Source organism: Ranitomeya imitator, chromosome 1 (assembly GCF_032444005.1).
Source record: "Ranitomeya imitator isolate aRanImi1 chromosome 1, aRanImi1.pri, whole genome shotgun sequence".
Taxonomy (NCBI): domain Eukaryota; kingdom Metazoa; phylum Chordata; class Amphibia; order Anura; family Dendrobatidae; genus Ranitomeya; species Ranitomeya imitator.
Genome location: NC_091282.1, coordinates 822,838,675 through 822,856,877, shown reverse-complemented (window position 1 = coordinate 822,856,877; position 18,203 = coordinate 822,838,675). Strand labels below are relative to the sequence as shown.

General features: G+C 42.9%; 1 protein-coding gene across 1 annotated transcript; it reads left to right on the top strand.

Moving 5' to 3' along the window:
- Nucleotides 1-2,310: 2,310 nt before the first annotated feature.
- On the top strand, nt 2,311-4,457 carry LOC138647484 (bone morphogenetic protein 2-like). Its single transcript, XM_069736544.1, has 5 exons — nt 2,311-2,605; nt 2,772-2,914; nt 3,201-3,323; nt 3,481-3,673; nt 4,051-4,457. The coding sequence occupies exons 1-5, from the start codon at nt 2,311-2,313 to the stop codon at nt 4,455-4,457; spliced, it is 1,161 nt and encodes a 386-aa protein (XP_069592645.1).
- Nucleotides 4,458-18,203: the final 13,746 nt, after the last annotated feature.

Genomic DNA, 18,203 nt, shown 5'->3' with positions numbered 1-18,203 from the left:
CAAGGACAACATCTGCAAGGAGTTTGTATGTTTTCCCCGTGTTTGTGTGGGTTTCCTCCAAGTTCTCCGGTTTCCTGCCACATTCCAAAGACATACGATAGGGAATTTAGATTTAGAGCCCCATCGGGGACAGCGATGATAATGTGTGCAAAAACTGTAAAGCGCTGCGGAATATGTTAGTGCTATATAAAGATTATTATTTTTATTATTAAATCCCACACCCCCTCCAATACTGTGTTGTCACCACAGTCCTCCAGTATAATTTCCCCCACAGCCCGCTTTACAATTTGGTCACCAAAGCCCCCAATATAAGGTCCACAACAGCCTCCAATACTGTATAGTCACCACAGACCCCAGTATAATATTCCACCTCAGCCCCCTATACAGTATCATGTCCCCAAAGCCCCCCTAAACAGTATGAGTCCCCACAGCCTAAGTATAATGTCCCCTACAGCCCTACATATAATAGGATGTCCATACAGTCCAAGTATAATGTACGTCACAATCGACCATATAATATGATGACCCTACAGCCGCCCTTTCCGTGGCCAAATAATTTACCAAAAATGTAAAAAAAAAAAAGCATATACTCATCTAATTAAAGTTCTGCTGTCTCCTCTTCTATCTGGTACGGCAGTGGGCGCTGGACAGCAGTTATGCTATTGCACCACCTGACACTCCATGCCCACTGTTCCCTGCCCTGCAGTCCAGCAAGAAGGCGCAAGCCGAATGTAGCTTGTGCCTTGCTGGAGTTACCGGCGAAGCAGGGAGCTGATGAGCACTGTTCTGCTCCTGTCATGGTGCTCACATCAACTGTATTCATGCCTTAAAGACAGGAATACAATTGAGTGCAGATAGTCAAAACTTGCCGGAGCACAGGCAGTGAGCGATGTTAGTCACTGACTGACACTGCTCACCTGTGTGCCTGCGCCTCCAGTTGGAATGGAGTGCCATGTGGATGCAGTCACAGCGCTGTCAGGTAGTTTCTTTCAAACTGCGCCATCTCAGGGATGCAAGAGGTAGTGTCCAAGGTGGGTGCCTACCTTGCCTACCCATCATACCGACCCTGCACGTAGGCGCACACCAATGATTAGATGGACCCATTAATTAATTAAGTACATCTTACCTCTCAGTCAACACTCTTCATTACAAGAATCTTAATGAATCAGACCCTTAATTTTCTAAGACGTAACAAAATTGATGAGCTTGATCTAAAGTGAAGATGAAAACACCATAACTAGCATATCTTACCCTTTCTGTTATATATAGTATTTCTGACTTTGTGATGGTGCACAGGTTTAGATTGAATCAGACAGAATTTGCAGATCTGAGATTAGATTGTTTTACATTTGTGTATTTGATGTAATCAATCAATAAGTGTATAAATATATAGTATAAATTGTGAATACTTATATTAATGATGAGTGTCATCTACCCCTGGTAATGACTGCAGACGAGTGAAATACACATATGAATTGAGCAAATGATATAAGCCTGGGCTGAGTAAGTATGATCATGTTTTCCTATGTTTTAGGAAATCCTGTTTAATCTCCGATTGAAGTCAAGTTCCTGGACAATAAAAGACCCAAATCAAACCAATCCACAGGAAAAAAAAATCAGAATAAAGTAAAAGTATTACCTGACAATATCATTGCACACCAGTAGTTTTCTACTTGTACATTATTGTAATTAATCATTGAAACTTAAATGATCAAATCTCGGTATGTTGTTGCTAAATGCCATTCATTTATGGCAAATAGGATATCTACTCAGTACTATTCAGGCCATCTTAAGTGTATCTGTTATTTGCTTAACACGTTTATTTTATGCAAGTCAATGTTCTCCTGTTTGTCCCCATCAATAAATTCATTAGTAGGAAGTTAGTCGCCTACTGTGAGCAAACTGTCCTCATTCAGCTTGTGACAATGGAATAATTTCACATTTACTCCAGAAAAATGATAAACAAACCAATCCTCTCCAGGTGTTTAAACCTTTGCTTGTTCTCCTAATACAAGCCTCCTTGATTTTCCTTCAAAATAAAGAATGTAGACAGGACAACAGCTTCCAGTTTCACATAAATTGTGTACTGTAGGATAATTGCTAACAGGGCATTGCTAGTCTTGTTTCACACCTTGTTAGCACTGCAATTAGCTTTCTTTACATTTACTGATTGCTGTTTTGCATACTTGACTTAATTCCATCTAGGGCTTAAGGGGCAGCTGCCTTGTAGAATTGTTATAAATTGTGACACAGGACACACAGTGGACCCATTCAACTGCAAGAGATCCAAGAGAGGAGCAAGTTGAAGACATGGTCCACACAAAGATGTTTGGTTTAGTGGTCATAGTGCTTTTCTTTCAAGGATGTATCTCAAGGCCAACTGAAATGCCAGTGAACACAGAAGACCCTGAGCAAGTAAGATCTGTAGCTCTGAAAAGGCTTTTAGAAGTATTTGGCATCGAAGATCCACCACATTCTCTACATCATATCAAGCAACCACCTCAATACATGATTGACCTGTACAACACGGTGGCAGATGCAGATGGTGTCACCAAGGACCCATTTCTTTTGGAGGGGAACACAGTCAGAAGTTTCTTTGACAAAGGTAAAGCCAACTTTCAATTGTAATATTCATCCATGATGTCTGTAATATTTTATTTATTATGTGATCCTATACGTCCTAGTTGTTCTGGTTATTGGTTTGCAATATTATTAAAAGATTAAAATACAATAAACCACACAATATATCTAATCCTCGTTATTCCTCAAAGTTCACAGTGACCAGATGTACTTTTTCTTCAACCTCTCAACGGTAACCAAGGATGAGAAGATTTTAACAGCTGAGCTACATCTTTTCAAACTTAAGCCAAGAGCTACGGAGTATGCTTACTTCAAAAGACACCATTTCTGCCAGGTGAGACCCTAAAATGGAAGTATTAAATCCTATATGAAGCAATATTTTAACACACTTGAGTTGATTATATGAAATATTGTACTAGAATAGAGGTTAGTTTTGCATAAGTGATGGAATTATTATCAAAGCACCAGAAATTGCCACAGGTTCTCTCCATAAAGTATGACCTGTTGGAGAAGACTTAAGAACTTGAGTACTAGTAGATTGGTTTTCAATACATCAAGTTATATTTACTTTGCTCAGAGTCTGCTGCTAATGACTTTCTTCCTGTATCTCTCTGTCACAGATAAGTGTATACCTGGTTTTAGACAAGAAAACAATGCATTTACCTGAAGGAAGAAAACTGTTGTCATCAAAGCTTGTCCCTATTCATACTTCAGGATGGGAAGTGTTTTCCATCACACAAGCAGTACGTATTCTATTTTTTTTCTACAATATATTTATATAAATGTGTAGCTTTGTGTTTCAATTAAAAATGGAGGCATTTCATCATTTGAAGTATAAGCATTGCCTTATTAATCTGCATTGTGACTTTTTATGATAATTTTAATATCTTTATCTGACAGGTTCGTGCCTGGAATGATGAAAGTCACAATCATGGTCTTCTTGTGACAGTGAGGAATATTGGAGGAGAGCAAGCGGACTCCAATATTATTCACTTTGCCTCGGGAAGAGATCATCATGAAAGCAAGCAACCAATGCTTGTTCTCTTCACTGATGATGGTCGAAGAGGAGTCATTTCTATGAGTAGCCAGCCAGGTAAGATAAGAGCCAACTTGTACTTCAATAAAATTATGCTAGAAAATGAGTTCACTGTAATGATAAAAGTGATGGTTCCCATATGAAAGAGCATTTGTACATAAGCCCAAATTCAAGGTCTTAAATTCAAAAATAACAATATTTTTTGGTCACCTTTTGTAAACTTTGTTGCACGAGCAAGATGGATTTTGATAAAATGGAGTTTTGAGTTAAAAGCCATTTTAAATTTAGGTAGTGCGTACAAAGAGCAAAAAAAGGCTGAGACATCATTTTTTCCAAGTGTTTATATAAATTAACCTTATAAACTATATGTCTACTATATATGATTTTTTAATTATTATTATTTTAAATTTAAAACTGTATTTATATCCCTTTAGATGGCCCTTCATTGTCTATACCCAATGAACCTTATGTTCCAGCACCAAACAGAACAAGAATGGCAAGATCGGTGTATGACGATGGATTCTCGCCCTGTCAAAGACACCCGCTATATGTTGACTTTGAAGAAATTGGTTGGTCTGGGTGGATCATCTCTCCAAAAGGATATAATGCATATCATTGTAAAGGGTCATGCCCATTCCCTCTAGGTCAGAATATGAGACCCACCAATCATGCTACAGTGCAGTCTATAATTAGTGCTCTCAAGTTGACACAAGGTGTTAATAGTCCATGCTGTGTCCCCGACAAACTCTTCTCTATAAACCTGCTTTACTTTGATGATGATGAAAATGTTGTTTTGAAGCAATATGATGATATGGCTGCTGGTAGCTGTGGATGCCACTAAAATCTTACTGGATAGCTGTCACTTATAGTCATTAAGGTAGGCACTGTCACAAGCAATAGATTGTTCCATAATGCATAGTTAACTGTTAACCTATCCAGAGGGAACCTGTTATGTTGACTATTGTGTCTGATCTATGGTAGGCTCTTTCTATGTTCAGGCTTCCAATGGATCAACTTATTCAGTAGCATTGTAAGCCCAATATTGGTCTGTGGCTGCTGCATGGGAGCCTAATACCTCTCAGCATCAATGGCTCTTCTTTTGATTAGCCAGCCTGGCACAACATCAAAAGTGAAACATGCCACCAACTATGACGTTGTGCCAGGCTTGCTAATGAAAAAAAAGTCACTGATGATGGGAGGTAAGAGACGGTACTCTCTCTCCCATCCAGAGGCCAAAGACCACTGTCATGGCTGATGGCATGGGATGTACGAATCGATCAGAATGAATTCTACTATTCAGTGATTGACAACCTTCCTTGCAAATCTAAAGTTAAAATTTGGTTTAAAGCACCAGAAGATTATGGTAGTATAGCTTAAGCATAGAACTAATTGAATGTCTGCCATTGTTACCGCTTATAGGAGACATATCACACTGTGATTGTAATAAGTCTACAAATAGATATGTGGAAAAGGTATCAAATGTGGTATGCTTGCTAAAGTAACCTACTTTGCAAAAAATGGATGGCACTCAGCATAGATGAGGGGGTGCTGGTTGGACTGGGAGACCTACTACTTCTGGACTGGGAGACCCAAGTAGTAGACTTGTAGAAAATCAACTGTACTCACATGAAGGATTTCAGTTTGATGCTGGTTTATTTAACACAATAGTTCACCATAGTGTTGGGTAAGGGGACAGAAAAACGACAAGTAGTGCTAGAAGTATGACGTTTTGACCCATCCCGGGTCTTTTTCAAAATTGTTGCTGCGTTCTGGAGTGTAGAGAAGCAGGATATCAATACTGCATGCGCTTCAGCACTCCTACTCCTCCACATTCCAGGACGCAGAGACAAATCTGAAAAAGACCCCGGACGGGTTGAAACGTCATACTTCTAGCACTACTGGTTGCTTTTCTGTCCCCTTACCCAGCACTATGGTGAACTATTGTGTTAAATAAACAGGCATCAAACTGAGATCGTTCGTGCGAGTTTGGTTAATTTTCTGCAAGTATGTTAGAGAAACTTATACAGAGTGCAGAAATGCATGCCTTTCTACTGATTTTGATATACAAATAGCAGTATACAGAGCTTTTTTCATAGTCAAAAATATCAGAACCCTAATGGACCCCCTTTAAGTGAATGAGATTTGTCAGAGTTTATTATTATCTTTTTGGAAAGTGATCTGCATAGCTTCCATGCCTCCATTCTAATGATACTAGTGTAAAGGGGGCCTGGATCTTCACTTTCTTAGACATACCATAGCCAGTAGCTTATGTCTCCCATACGTACTGGAACATGATAAAGGCATTCTCTTTTTTGCCACTCCTGTTTGTAATTTTGCCTTAAAATGTATTTGAACTATTAATTTACCATATATAGTATTACAGGTAAGAGACTTATGGTATTTTTGCTATCATGAGTAGAAGTCACTGATATTCATTTATACCTCTAATTGCCACTGTGTGGTTGATATTATACTAATGCAAACTTGTGTAAAAATACTGTAACTTGTATGATATGTAAATACATAAAATGATAATATATATGTAATATAGGACTTAGATCTTGGAATAAAGTATTTTTACATGTGTGATACACTGTTGTGTTATAAATGTATGTTTATAAGTTATGCAAATTGTCTCTTCAGAGAGGAAGAGGACTAGATACTTCTTGTTTGGAAGTTACAAATGCTAAAAATTTTGGTGAAAAAAAAAGTGTGGCTGATATAAATGATTTGATTAAGTTAAAGATGAATTGTTTGAAATTTGCAGGTCTCATCGAAATGGAACAATTCAATAAATCGCCCAAAAAATGCCCACCCCCGCTCTTTAAATTCATGACTAGTGGCAGCGTTTACTGAGCCACAAATCTCATTCCAGCATAGGCTGGAGTAAGATTTGTTATGAGGCACAAATGGTGACGCACACCACAAGGTGCCTTGTTTGATTCATTAAAAGGCGTGAGAATCTGCTTCACAATGCCCCCTGATCAAGACCAGTGAGAGAATTGCCAGTGTTGATGAATCACTCGCATTGTGTTAGCACACTGAGAATGATTAATACAAATCATTGAGATCCACTGTTGACAGCTTCCTTTGAAATTGCTGACCAAGGAAGTTCCAGATGAACTTGATAAAAGTTTTGAGATGCTGCAAGCCATGCTACCAGGGCGGGCTCCAGATTTTCGTGGGCCCCGGGTGAAAAAGTCTCAGTAGGCCCCTTTAACACATACCACAATTCATAATGCACAGAAACAGCAGATAAATATAGGTATAGTACAATGCCAAATATTTCACTTACTTAGTGATATCTATTGTACATTCTACAATAGCTCAGAAATCGGACAGTATGTTTCTCCATACAGTATTATGAGCCCTATATTTTGCTCCATACAGAATAATCAGCCCCATATATTGCCCCATACAGTGTAATCAGCTCCATACAGTTTGAGCCCAATAATAATAATAATAATCTTTATTTATATAGCGCCAACATATTCCGCAGCGCTTTACAGTTTAACAGTTTCAAACCCAACAGTCATAGGTAACAACGTTAACAATACAATAATTGAAGCGAAATAAGATGACCCTGCTAGTGAGAGCTTACAATCTACAATGAGGTGGGGGAGATACAAAGTACAGGTTTGTATTTACAATGATGTATTTACAATGACGGTCCAGCCATCTTCAGGGGGTGGGGGATAGATGGGGATAGTGAATGGGCTACACACACACAAACATAAAATGAGTTTGATTAGTGAACTATAATGCTCCAAACAGTATAATGAGCCCCATAAATTGCTCCACAGAGAATGGGCCCCACATAATGCTCCAGAATATGATGAGCCCCATGTATTGCTCCATACAGTATAATGAGGGACCCATGGTACAGGAATTTAGGAGTGCATAAAGATATTTGGGGGTGCGCATGGGCACAGGATTGGCGTATAGGGGTGCATATAGATATATGGGGTGCAAGCAGACACAGGACAGGTGTACAAGGTTGCATTTAGATAAATGCATTTAGATATACTGTATATGGGAGTGCATACAAACACATAGGACAGGAGTACAGGGGTGCATAAAGATATATAGGGTGCACACAGACACATAGTAAAGGCGTATGGGGGTGCATATAGATATATGCGGATGCAAACAGACATATGACAGGCATAAAGGAGTGCATATAGATATATAGGAGTTAGGAATGCACACAGACACATAGGACAGGCATGTAGGGGTACATATAGATATATGGGGGTGCACACAGACACAGACGACAGGTGTATAGGGGTGCATATAGATATATGGGGGTGCAAACAGACACATAGGACAGGCGTATAGGTGTGTACAGCGCCCCAGAGACCTGGTCGTTGCAGTAGTATCGCTCTGCCGCTAAGGGGAGTGATGGTACGTCTGATGGCACTAAAGGAGTTTATCTGACAGGTATCACCAGCACACATTATACTTCACACTCCGGCCACTAGGGGGAGCAAAGGGTTTTATTTATTAGGCCACTCCTCACACTGGTAAAACTAGGAGTTGGATAGGAAGTTAGAGAGAAGCTGACTGGGTTTTGTTCAGGCAACATCCCGTGGCAGGGGGTGTTGCGAGGGGAAGATTCAGGCGGGTCCCTGTCAGGCTTGGGAACCTGGCAGGCACCTAGCAACAAGGATAGAATGTTACGGAGCTGCGCCTGCGCTATCTGCTGCAGCATCCAAAGAAAGGACATGAAGCGAAGGATATTGTTGACAGTGAGAAATGAGATCAAAGCACAAAGGAGAGCCTGTAGGAGTCGTGCCCGGAGAACGGCAACATCCTACTGAGGCGCATAGCCGGTGCACGGAACACCGAGGAAGTAACTGACTTTATGCCTTACTTCAAATACCGCAGGACAGTTAATTATAGGTTGGCTGTCTACCTTACATCACCTAAGCAGACATAGGGGGAAACGCGTGGAGAGGGGCATCTCTAGGGTCCCGGAAGAGCTCCGAGCCTTCCCGTCAAACGGGTGCGTCCTAGCCATAACAAACCTGGGGGATGGAGAATAGAAAGAATTAGAAAGAACTGGAACGAACGAGAACAGAAGTTGTGAGGACTATCCCGAATGCTCAGCAGGGAAGCACTACAACACACAGGCGCTAGTGGTAGGCCATGATTTCCACCTGCAAAGGGAGCTCTGGATGTGCCTTCGGACCGGCCGGTCTCAGACAGCCCTGTTAACAGTGCTCTGGATTGAGGATCCTGAAGTCTTCAGTAAAGAGGTAAAGAGACTGCAACCCTGTGTCCTCGTTATTGACTGCACCTCACACCATCGCCATCTACATTATCGGGAAGCCCTGGGGACACACTTCACCTGTGGGAACGTATACCATCTAGCTGCCATCGTGGACCCCAAGCAGCGTCGGTCTCACTGGCTGAATACCACAGGTGGCGTCACGAAACCTTGACAAACTACCATCACCCCTTTTATTGGACGCCCCTTAGCAGGGTCACGGACCTGGTCCAGCCACCGTGACAACCCCAGAACTGAGACAGACAGGACCGGTACCGAGTAACCTGTGGCCCTGTGTCTGGGGGCGCTCCAACTGCATATAGATATATAGGTGTGAACACAGACAGGACAGGCATTGGGTGCATATAGCTATATGGGATGCACACAGACAGGCATTTAGGGGTACATAAAGATATATAGGGGTTCTCACTATACCATGTCTGCTCCCACTTACAGGATCACATACGATACAGGGGTGCAGACAATTGGGGGTCGCAGCACATATACGGTGCTGTTTGGGGTCACTATTTACAGCAGCCATCAGTGACAACAGCAACCTATATCCGTCATTCAGCCTCCGTGTCACGGAGCGCACAGTCCCACTCATGTCTGTGCCGTCTCATGGAGAGCTCAGAGCCTGATCTCAGACAGTCTCATGGAGCGTCCACTGCGCATGCCGGTGTCACTGATGGCGAGTGGGCCCATCGCCGGCTCTGGGCCCTGGCACTTGCCCTGGTGCGCCGGGTGCTGACGCCGGCCCTGCATGCTACCACATTCATGCCATGCAGGCTGCTCACAGTAGCAACATACAGTCTGGAGTCCTGTTGAGAAACAGATGTGCGGATGCAATTTAAAAACAATTGCAATGGATGTCAAAGTGTGATGTTCATTAGGAGCTCCTCCTCAAGATCATCACACTTTCCTGTCCTTTGTAATCAATTTTGCTTGCACCTGAGCATCCTGCCCCCTCTAATTCTCTCATTAACGGTGTGGAACTGGGATTTGACATGTGGATGAAGAGATCAACATTTGTGACATATCTATTATGGTGTTGTACTTATTCTGTACCTCCACCAAGTGAGAGGACATCCTCTGCATTTTTTCTGTTGCTCCTCCCATCACTTTTCCCATTGTGAAAACGGCTGTTGGAACTCTTTGGTGAAATAGCCAAACCACTGGTTCCATGACCAAAAGGTAACGCCGAGCTGGTAGTATACCAGAAATGAAAACTAGACTGGAGGGATCTGACTGCTGTACATTATGCCACCTAAAACTATAAAGATGCGTTTGCATGACATTAGGTTATGAGACACATGGCTAGCGTTTCATTAACCTCTCACCAAAGATCTCAAAGGCTATCATGGTACAGAGCAAAACAGCAAGGGGGGCTGAAATGGAGGACTATCCTCTTCAGTAGTGATGAGCGAGTAAACTCGTTGCTCGGGTTTTCCCAAGCACGCTCGGGTGATCTCCGAGTATTTGTTAGCGCTTGGAAATTTAGTTTTCATCACCTCATCTGCATGATTTATGGCTGCTGGACAACCTGAGTACATGTGGGAATTCCCTAAATCATGCGGCTGCGGCAATGCAAGCTAAATTTCCGAGCACTAACAAATACTCGGAGACCACCTGTGCGTGCTCAGGAAAACCCGAGCAACGAGTATACTCGCTCATCAGTACTTTTCAGCAATAAGTGCAATGATAGCTGGAGATTGGTATTTCAGATCAGTTGAGCAATGTCATGAAGAGGACGACCTTCAGGAGGGAAAAGTTCAATATAGAATCACTGCACACATACAATGGAAAAAATATGCTTCAAGTGAATTTGAGTTTTTTAGTGAGGCAACAGGCTAGAAGATGTTTTGGCCAGAAAACGGCTTTTATCATACAGTCGCTCTTCAAGTGGAGTGTCAAGGGTCATCGGATAAGTGATGTCACTGCTAAATAATAGTGCATGAGGCGCAATATGTCCTTTGTCAGAGTGGCTTTAGACATCAGTTAAGGCTGGCAATCCAGTGCCTGTAATATGTTCACAGGGGGCTGTTATCCTGATATCATGCCAGGGGATCATTGGTGGCGCAGTGTATGTTGTAGACACAGCCGTGTCCGGGCAGTGAGGAAAAGTCACACTGGTTCTACTACTGGGATTATAATGTGGGACAGCATAACATAGAGGTGTATCTGGGGCGTTGCAGCCAGGGCATGTGCCCCGGCCGCAGCCGGCACAGGAGGCGCAGTAAGGCCATCAAATGCGGCGGTTCAAAGTGTCTCACCCCGGCAGCTGCATTCTGCTGCACCCCGGACTGGGAGTCTGCAGTTCTCTGAGCCAACTGTCAAACTGACAGCTGGCTCATAGAAGCTGCAGCGCGCCAGCTCCCAGTGATCTTTAAGACACAAGTACAATTGAAGCTCTGACTACAGGGTCACAGTGATGTCAGCAGCTTGATCAGGTCATGTGATCACACTGTTGGCATCACTCGCCAGCATGGAGAGCATTGGTTGTAAGTGCTCAATGTTAGTGGAGCTAAAGACACCGAAGATGAGGAGGGGATTTAGTGTAATGGGACTCGGGGTATTTACTGCTTGAGGGGTATTTGCTGCTTGGGAGGATATTTACTGTCTGGGGAGGTATTTACTGTGTGGGGTGTGTATTTACTGTGTGCATGGGCGGGTATTTACTGTCTGGGGGTATTTACTCTGTGGGGGTGTATTTACTGTGGGGGTATTTAATGTGTGTGGGGGGATATTTACTGTGTGTGTGGGTATTTACTGTATGTGTCTAGTGGTATTTACTGTATGTGTGCTGCTATTTACTGTGTGTGTGTAGGGGGTATTTACTGTGTGTGGGGAAGATATACTGAAATGGGCCTGGGGAGGTTTACTGTGATGGGGTATTTAGTGTAATGGGGCTAAGGGAGATTTAGTGTAGCGTGGATGGGGGTATTTACTGTGTGTGGGGGTGTATTAACTGTGTGTGTGTGGAGGGTGTTTACTATGTAGGTGTATTACTGTGTGTATGGGTGTATTTACTGTGTGTAGGGGGTATTTACTGTGTGTGGAGGGGGAATTTACTGTAACGGGCCTGAGGGAGATTTATTGTGATGGGGTATTTAGTGTAACAGGGCTGGGGGAGATGTAGTGTAATGGGGGGATGATTGGAGGACACAAGTTTGGGGAGCAAAGAATCGACAGGTGCAGACACAATATGGGCAGCAGGAGAAATTTGAAAACATGATATGAGAAAGGGGGAAGATGGGGGAATGTATGGGGAGAGGGTGCAGACACAGTATGGTGAGTAGGGGTATTGGTGTGGACAAGGGGAAAATGAATGCCGAACAAGGGTAATGGGCTGTGTGCAGACACAGAATGGTGGGGAATCAGAGGGATGTGTGAGCAGGCTGAATGGAAAGTGAGAGGGTAAATGCATGAGGAGGGAGGGAAAAACATGTGAGGAGACTATTAAAGCAATTAGTGAAAGGAGACAGTATGGAGAAGAAAAGTGTCAGAGTGCACAGAATAGAGACTGAGTAGTGTGGGGGGTAGCATGGGGGTACAGTGTAAGAGCACAGCATACAAAGGAGGGAGGAGTATGGTGAGGGGGCATAGTATAGAGAGTGGGCCCTATTGGTGGGACCCAGTGTGAAGAGGGGGCCCAGTATGGAAAAGAGAGGGCAGTGTGGAGGGCATGTACCATAAGAGGGACAGTGTGGGGGTCATATTTTGTGCAGGCAATATAGTGAGGAGTAATTATTCATTCAGTAGCATTATAATGACACTGCTATCTTTAATGGCATCATGTGGGGATATGCTGCAGAAGACCATAGAAGATGGTAGTCTTCAGAGATGAGCTGTGGGTGAGAAAACTCATTATGAGGTCTGGACAAGATGAAGAAGAAAAAAAAAAGGGAATGACTCCACAGACAACGTCATCTATCAGGTACCTGGAGGCAAATTTTTTTTGTTAGGCCAGTGTCACACTTGCAAGTGTGATGTGAGGAACTCGCATGAGTCTCTCGCATCATTACCCGGCACTGTCACTGGCACTCGAGACCGAAGAGTTCAGCTGCATGAATTTCTATGCAGCCATACACTCCGGTCTGATGAGTGCCGGCGGCAGTGCCAGGTATTGATGCGAGAGACTGGTGTGAGTTTCTCGCATTGCACACGCAAGTGTGACCCGGCCTTATACTGACTAATTCTCATATGTTATTATTAGGAGCATTAAAGGTGTTGTCCAAGTTTGTGATGAGCCTGCAGTCATTCTATGTGTCTGCAGACTTCTGAATTCTCGCAGTGAGCACTGAACACTGTTCGGATTCTCTACTGCTGTTGAATGGCGTTACTGGAATGGGCAAGGTCGTAAGTAGGGTTTAATTAAGATTTAATAAAGGAATTTGTGCCATTCTTTCAATTAAAGGATTTTATTCTGGGTGTTTGTGTTTTTATACAATATGACTATGTGACTATACAAAGGTGACATCAAACCCCCCAACCATAGCCCCACTTGCCACCGCTACAGGACAAGTGGGAAGAGCGAGGCTAAGTGCCAGAATTGGCACATCTTAGAGATGTGACTTTACTTGGGCAACTGAGAGCTGATGTTTTTAGCCTAGGGGGGCAGTATCTATGGCCTCTTTCTACGCTATTATCCCCTTTCTGACATATGACGTACTATCCCGTCGAGGTGGTATGGGCCCGTATGACCACAGACAGAATAGTATGTCATCACCGATCGGGGCTGGGTGTCTGCTGACTATCACAGCTGACATCTGGCACTATGTGCCGGAGCGGTCACGGACCGCTCCTGGCACATTAACCCCCGGAACACTGCAATCAAACATGATCGCAGCGTTCCGGCGGCATATGGAAGCATCGCGCAGGGAGGGGACTCCCTGCGTGCTTCCATGAGACCCATGGAGTGATGTGATCATGTTGCTCCAAGGGTTTCCTAGCTCCTCCTCCCTGCAGGCCCCGGATCCAAAATGGCCGTGGGGCTCCTTCCGGGTCCTGCAGGGAGGTGGCTTGCAAGCGCCTGCCCAGAGCAGGCGCTAGCAAGCCTCCTGCAGCGATCTGACACTATATAGTCATGTCCCCCCCTGGGGCAAAGTAAACAAGTAGAAAAAAATATTTACATGTGTAAAAAAAAAAAAAAAAAATCCTAAATAAAGAAAAAAAAATATTGTTCCAATAAATACATTTCTTTATCTAAATAAAAAAAACAATAAAAGTACACATATTTAGTATCGCAGCGTCCGTAACAACTCGACCTATAAAACTGTCCCACTAGTTAACCCCTTCAGTGAACACCATAGAAAAAACGCTTTATTATCATACCGCTGAACAAAACGTGGAATAACACGCGGTCAAAAAGAGGGATATAAAAAAAATGGTACCGCTGAACACGTCATCTTGTCCTGCAAAAAACAAGCCGCCATACAGCGTCATCAGCAAAAAAATTAAAAAGTTATAGTCCTCAGAATAAAATGATGCAAAAATAATTATTTTTTATATAAAATAGTTTTTATCGTATAAAAGCACCAAAATATTAAAAAATTATATAAATGAGGTATCGCTGTAATCGTACTGACCCGAAAAATAAAACTGCTTTATCAATTTTACCAAACGTGGAATGGTATAATAGACCCCCACCAAAAGAAACTCATGAATTGCTGGTCTTTGGTCATTCTGCCTCACAAAAATAGGAATAAAAAGCGATTAAAAAATTTCACAAGCCCGGAAATAATACCAATATAAACATCAACTCGTCCCACAAAAAAACAAGACCTCACATGACTCTGTGGACCAAAATATGGAAAAATTATAGCTCTCAAAATGTGGAGACGCAAAAACAATTTTTTGCAATAAAAAGCGTCTTTTAGTGTGTGACAGCTGCCAATCATAAAAATACGCTTAAAAAAGCGCTATAAATAGTAAATCAAACCCCCCTTTCATCACCCCCTTAGTTAGGGAAAAATAATAAAATAAAAAAATTTATTTATTTCCATTTTACCATTAGGGTTAGGGTTATGGTTAGGGTTGGGGATAAAGTTAGGGTTGGGGTTAAAGTTAGGGTTAAGGTTGGGGCTAAAGTTAGGGTTAGGGCTAAAGTTAGGGTTAGGGTTGGGGCTAAAGTTAGGGATGGGGCTAAAGTTAGGGATGGGGCTAAAGTTAGGGATAGGGTTTGGATTAGATTTAAGGTTGGGATTAGGGTTAGGGGTGTGTCAGGGTTAGGGGTGTGGTTAGGGTTATGGTTGGGATTAGGGTTAGGTGTGTCTTGGAGTTAGGGGTGTGGTTAGGGTTGGGATTAGGGTTAGGGGTGTGTTGGGGTTAGGGGTATGCTTGGGATTAGGGTTAGGGGCGTGTTTGGGTTAGGGGTGTGGTTAGGGTTATGGTTAGGGTTGGGATTAGGGTTAGGAGTGTGTTTGGGTTAGCGTTTCAGTTAGAATTGGGGGGTTTCCACTGTTTAGGCACATTAGGGGCTCTCCAAACGCGACATGGCATCCTATCTCAATTCCAGTCAATTTTGCATTGAAAAGTCAAACGGCGCTCCTTCCCTTCCGAGCTCTGTCATGCGCCCAAACAGTGGTTTACTCCCACATATGGGATATCAGTGTACTCAGGACAAATTGCACAACAACTTTTGGGTCCAATTTCTCCTGTTACCCTTGGTAAAATAAAACAAATTGGAGCTGAAGTAAATTTTTTGTGAAGAAAAGTTAAATGTTCATTTTTTGTTAAACATTCCATAAATTCCTGTGAAACACCAGAAGGGTTAATAAACTTCTTGAATGTGGTTTTGAGCATCTTGAGGGGTGCAGTTTTTAGAATGGTGTAACACTTGGGTATCATATAGACCCCTCAAAGTGACTTCAAATGTGATGTGGTCCCTAAAAGAAAATGGTGTTGTAAAAATGTGAAATTGCTGGTCAAATTTAAACCTTTATAACTCCCAAACAAAAAAAAGGTTACTTAATAAGTATTTTGTTGCTTCTCCATTTTTCGTGATCTGGGGTCAGGTGAGGGCTTATTTTTTGAGTGCCGAGCTGGCGTTTTTAATGATACCATTTTGGTGCAGATACGTTCTTTTGATTGCCCGTTATTGCATTTTAATGCAATGTTGCGGCGACCAAAAAAAGTAATTCTGGCATTTTTTTCTCGCTATGCCGTTTAGCGATCAGGTTAATCCTTTTTTTTTTTTTGATAGACCGAGCGATTCTGAATGCGGCGATACCAAATATATGTGGGTTTGATTTTTTTTATTGATTTATTTTGAATGGGGCACACAGACACCCGAGAGGCCCGTACAGACCCCCGACGGTCACGCACAGACCCCGCCCGCACACACAGACACACAGTCTCCACCCACGCACTGCCCACGCTCCATTATAGTGCATCATGACATCATTTGAGCAGCCAATCACAGCCATGCCATTAGTTAACATGGCTAACATGCCTAACAGGATGTGCCCACACTTCTTAGGATCCTCATTGGCTGAATAGAATAAAACTGTCTCATTGCATTATGGGAACTTCCGATTCCGGTATTGGATATTGTAAAAGTATTGGAACTCAGTATCTGAACTCCGATACAGCGAATATCGGCCGATACCCGATATTGCAGTATCGGAATACTCAACACTAGTTTACGGCCATCGTACACCCTTGCAAAAAACTAGAGGGGCTGTAGCATCAGGGAATATGTTCACCCTCGTGTTCTAGTGGTGATGTCTGAAGAGACGTGGAGGATGTCCTCCTATGAATGTTTTCCCAATTTAAAGGAGCATGTCTCCTATACTTGTAACGCCCATACACTAAGTGTAAGGGCTGACAAACATTTCCCCCTGGGGGTCTCCTTTTTTAAAAAAAAATAATTATTATTTATGGGCATCAGAAACACCCTTGCCAAAAATTAGAGTGACTGTTGCAACACGGAATACATTCACCCTCGTGTTCTAGTGGTGGTGTCTGAAGAGACGTGGAGAATGTCCTCCTATAACTGATTTCCAAATTTAAAGGAGTGGATCTCCTATACTTGTACTGCCCATACGCTAAGTGTAAGGGCTGACAAACATCCCCCTGGGGGGTCTACTTTTAAAAAAAAATATATATATATTTACGGGCATCATAAACACTATACTTGTAATGCCCATACACTAAGTGTAAGGGCTGACAAACATTTTCCCCTGGGGGTCTCCTTTTTTTTCTTAAAATTATTTACAGGCATCTCTCTTGCCAAAAATTAGAGAGACTATTGCATCACATAATACGATCACCCTCGTGTTCTAGTGGAGGTGACTGAAGAGACATGGAGGATGTCCTCCTATGAATACTTTCCCAATTTAAAGGAGTGGGTCTCCTATACTTGGAATGCCCATACACTAAGTGCATGGGCTGACAAACATTTCCCCATGGGGGGTACATTTTTAAAAAACATTTTTACGGGCCTCATAGACACCCTTGAAAAAAATAGACTGGCTGCAGCATCACAGAGGACACATTCACCCTGGCTTTCTAGTGGTGGTGGATGAGGAGAAGGAGGAGGATACGAAATATCCAAAATCAGGAAGCGTATACCCATGTGTGGGTGTGAAGAGGTGCATGGGAATATACCTCCAAAAAAGACACTGTATTGAAGGTGATGTTTCGCTGTCATTTGGTGGTGTAGAGAAGTTTTGCCCAATCCAGCCCTTGTTCATTTTTATAAGAGTCAGCCTGTCTGCATTTTCATTTCACAGGCAAATGCACTTTTCTGTTATAATTCCACCAGCGGTACTAAAAGCCCGCTTTGACAAAGTGCTAGCTGCAGGGCAGGCCAGGACCTCCAAAGCACAGAGAGCCAGTTCATGCCACGTGTCCAGCTTGGATACCCAATAATTAAAAGGCACGGAGGATGTTGGTACGGTCAGCAAGGTACTCCCTCACATCTTCCCAAACATTCCATTCCTTGTGACATTACCCCGCACCTCTGTGCCAGGGCGAAGGGAGGGTCTGAGAAAACTGTCCTAGAACTCTGCCAGTGTTGCCCTGCCACTGCTGGATTGGAGTTGTGACTCTCTCGCCTGTACTCCTTGGTTGTCCAACGCACTGATGTCTGCCGCTAGCGTTTTCAGATGGGAATTTTTTTTATAATTCCGCAACAATGGCCCTCTGGTACTGCACCATTTCAGTACACCTGTCTACCTCTGGAACAAGACATTGAATGTTCTCCTTGTAGCATGGGCCTAAAAGTGTCACTACCCAGTAATGACTGTCACCCAAAATTTTTACAATACGACAGTCACAGGAAAGGCAGCACAACATAAAGTCAGCCATGCATGC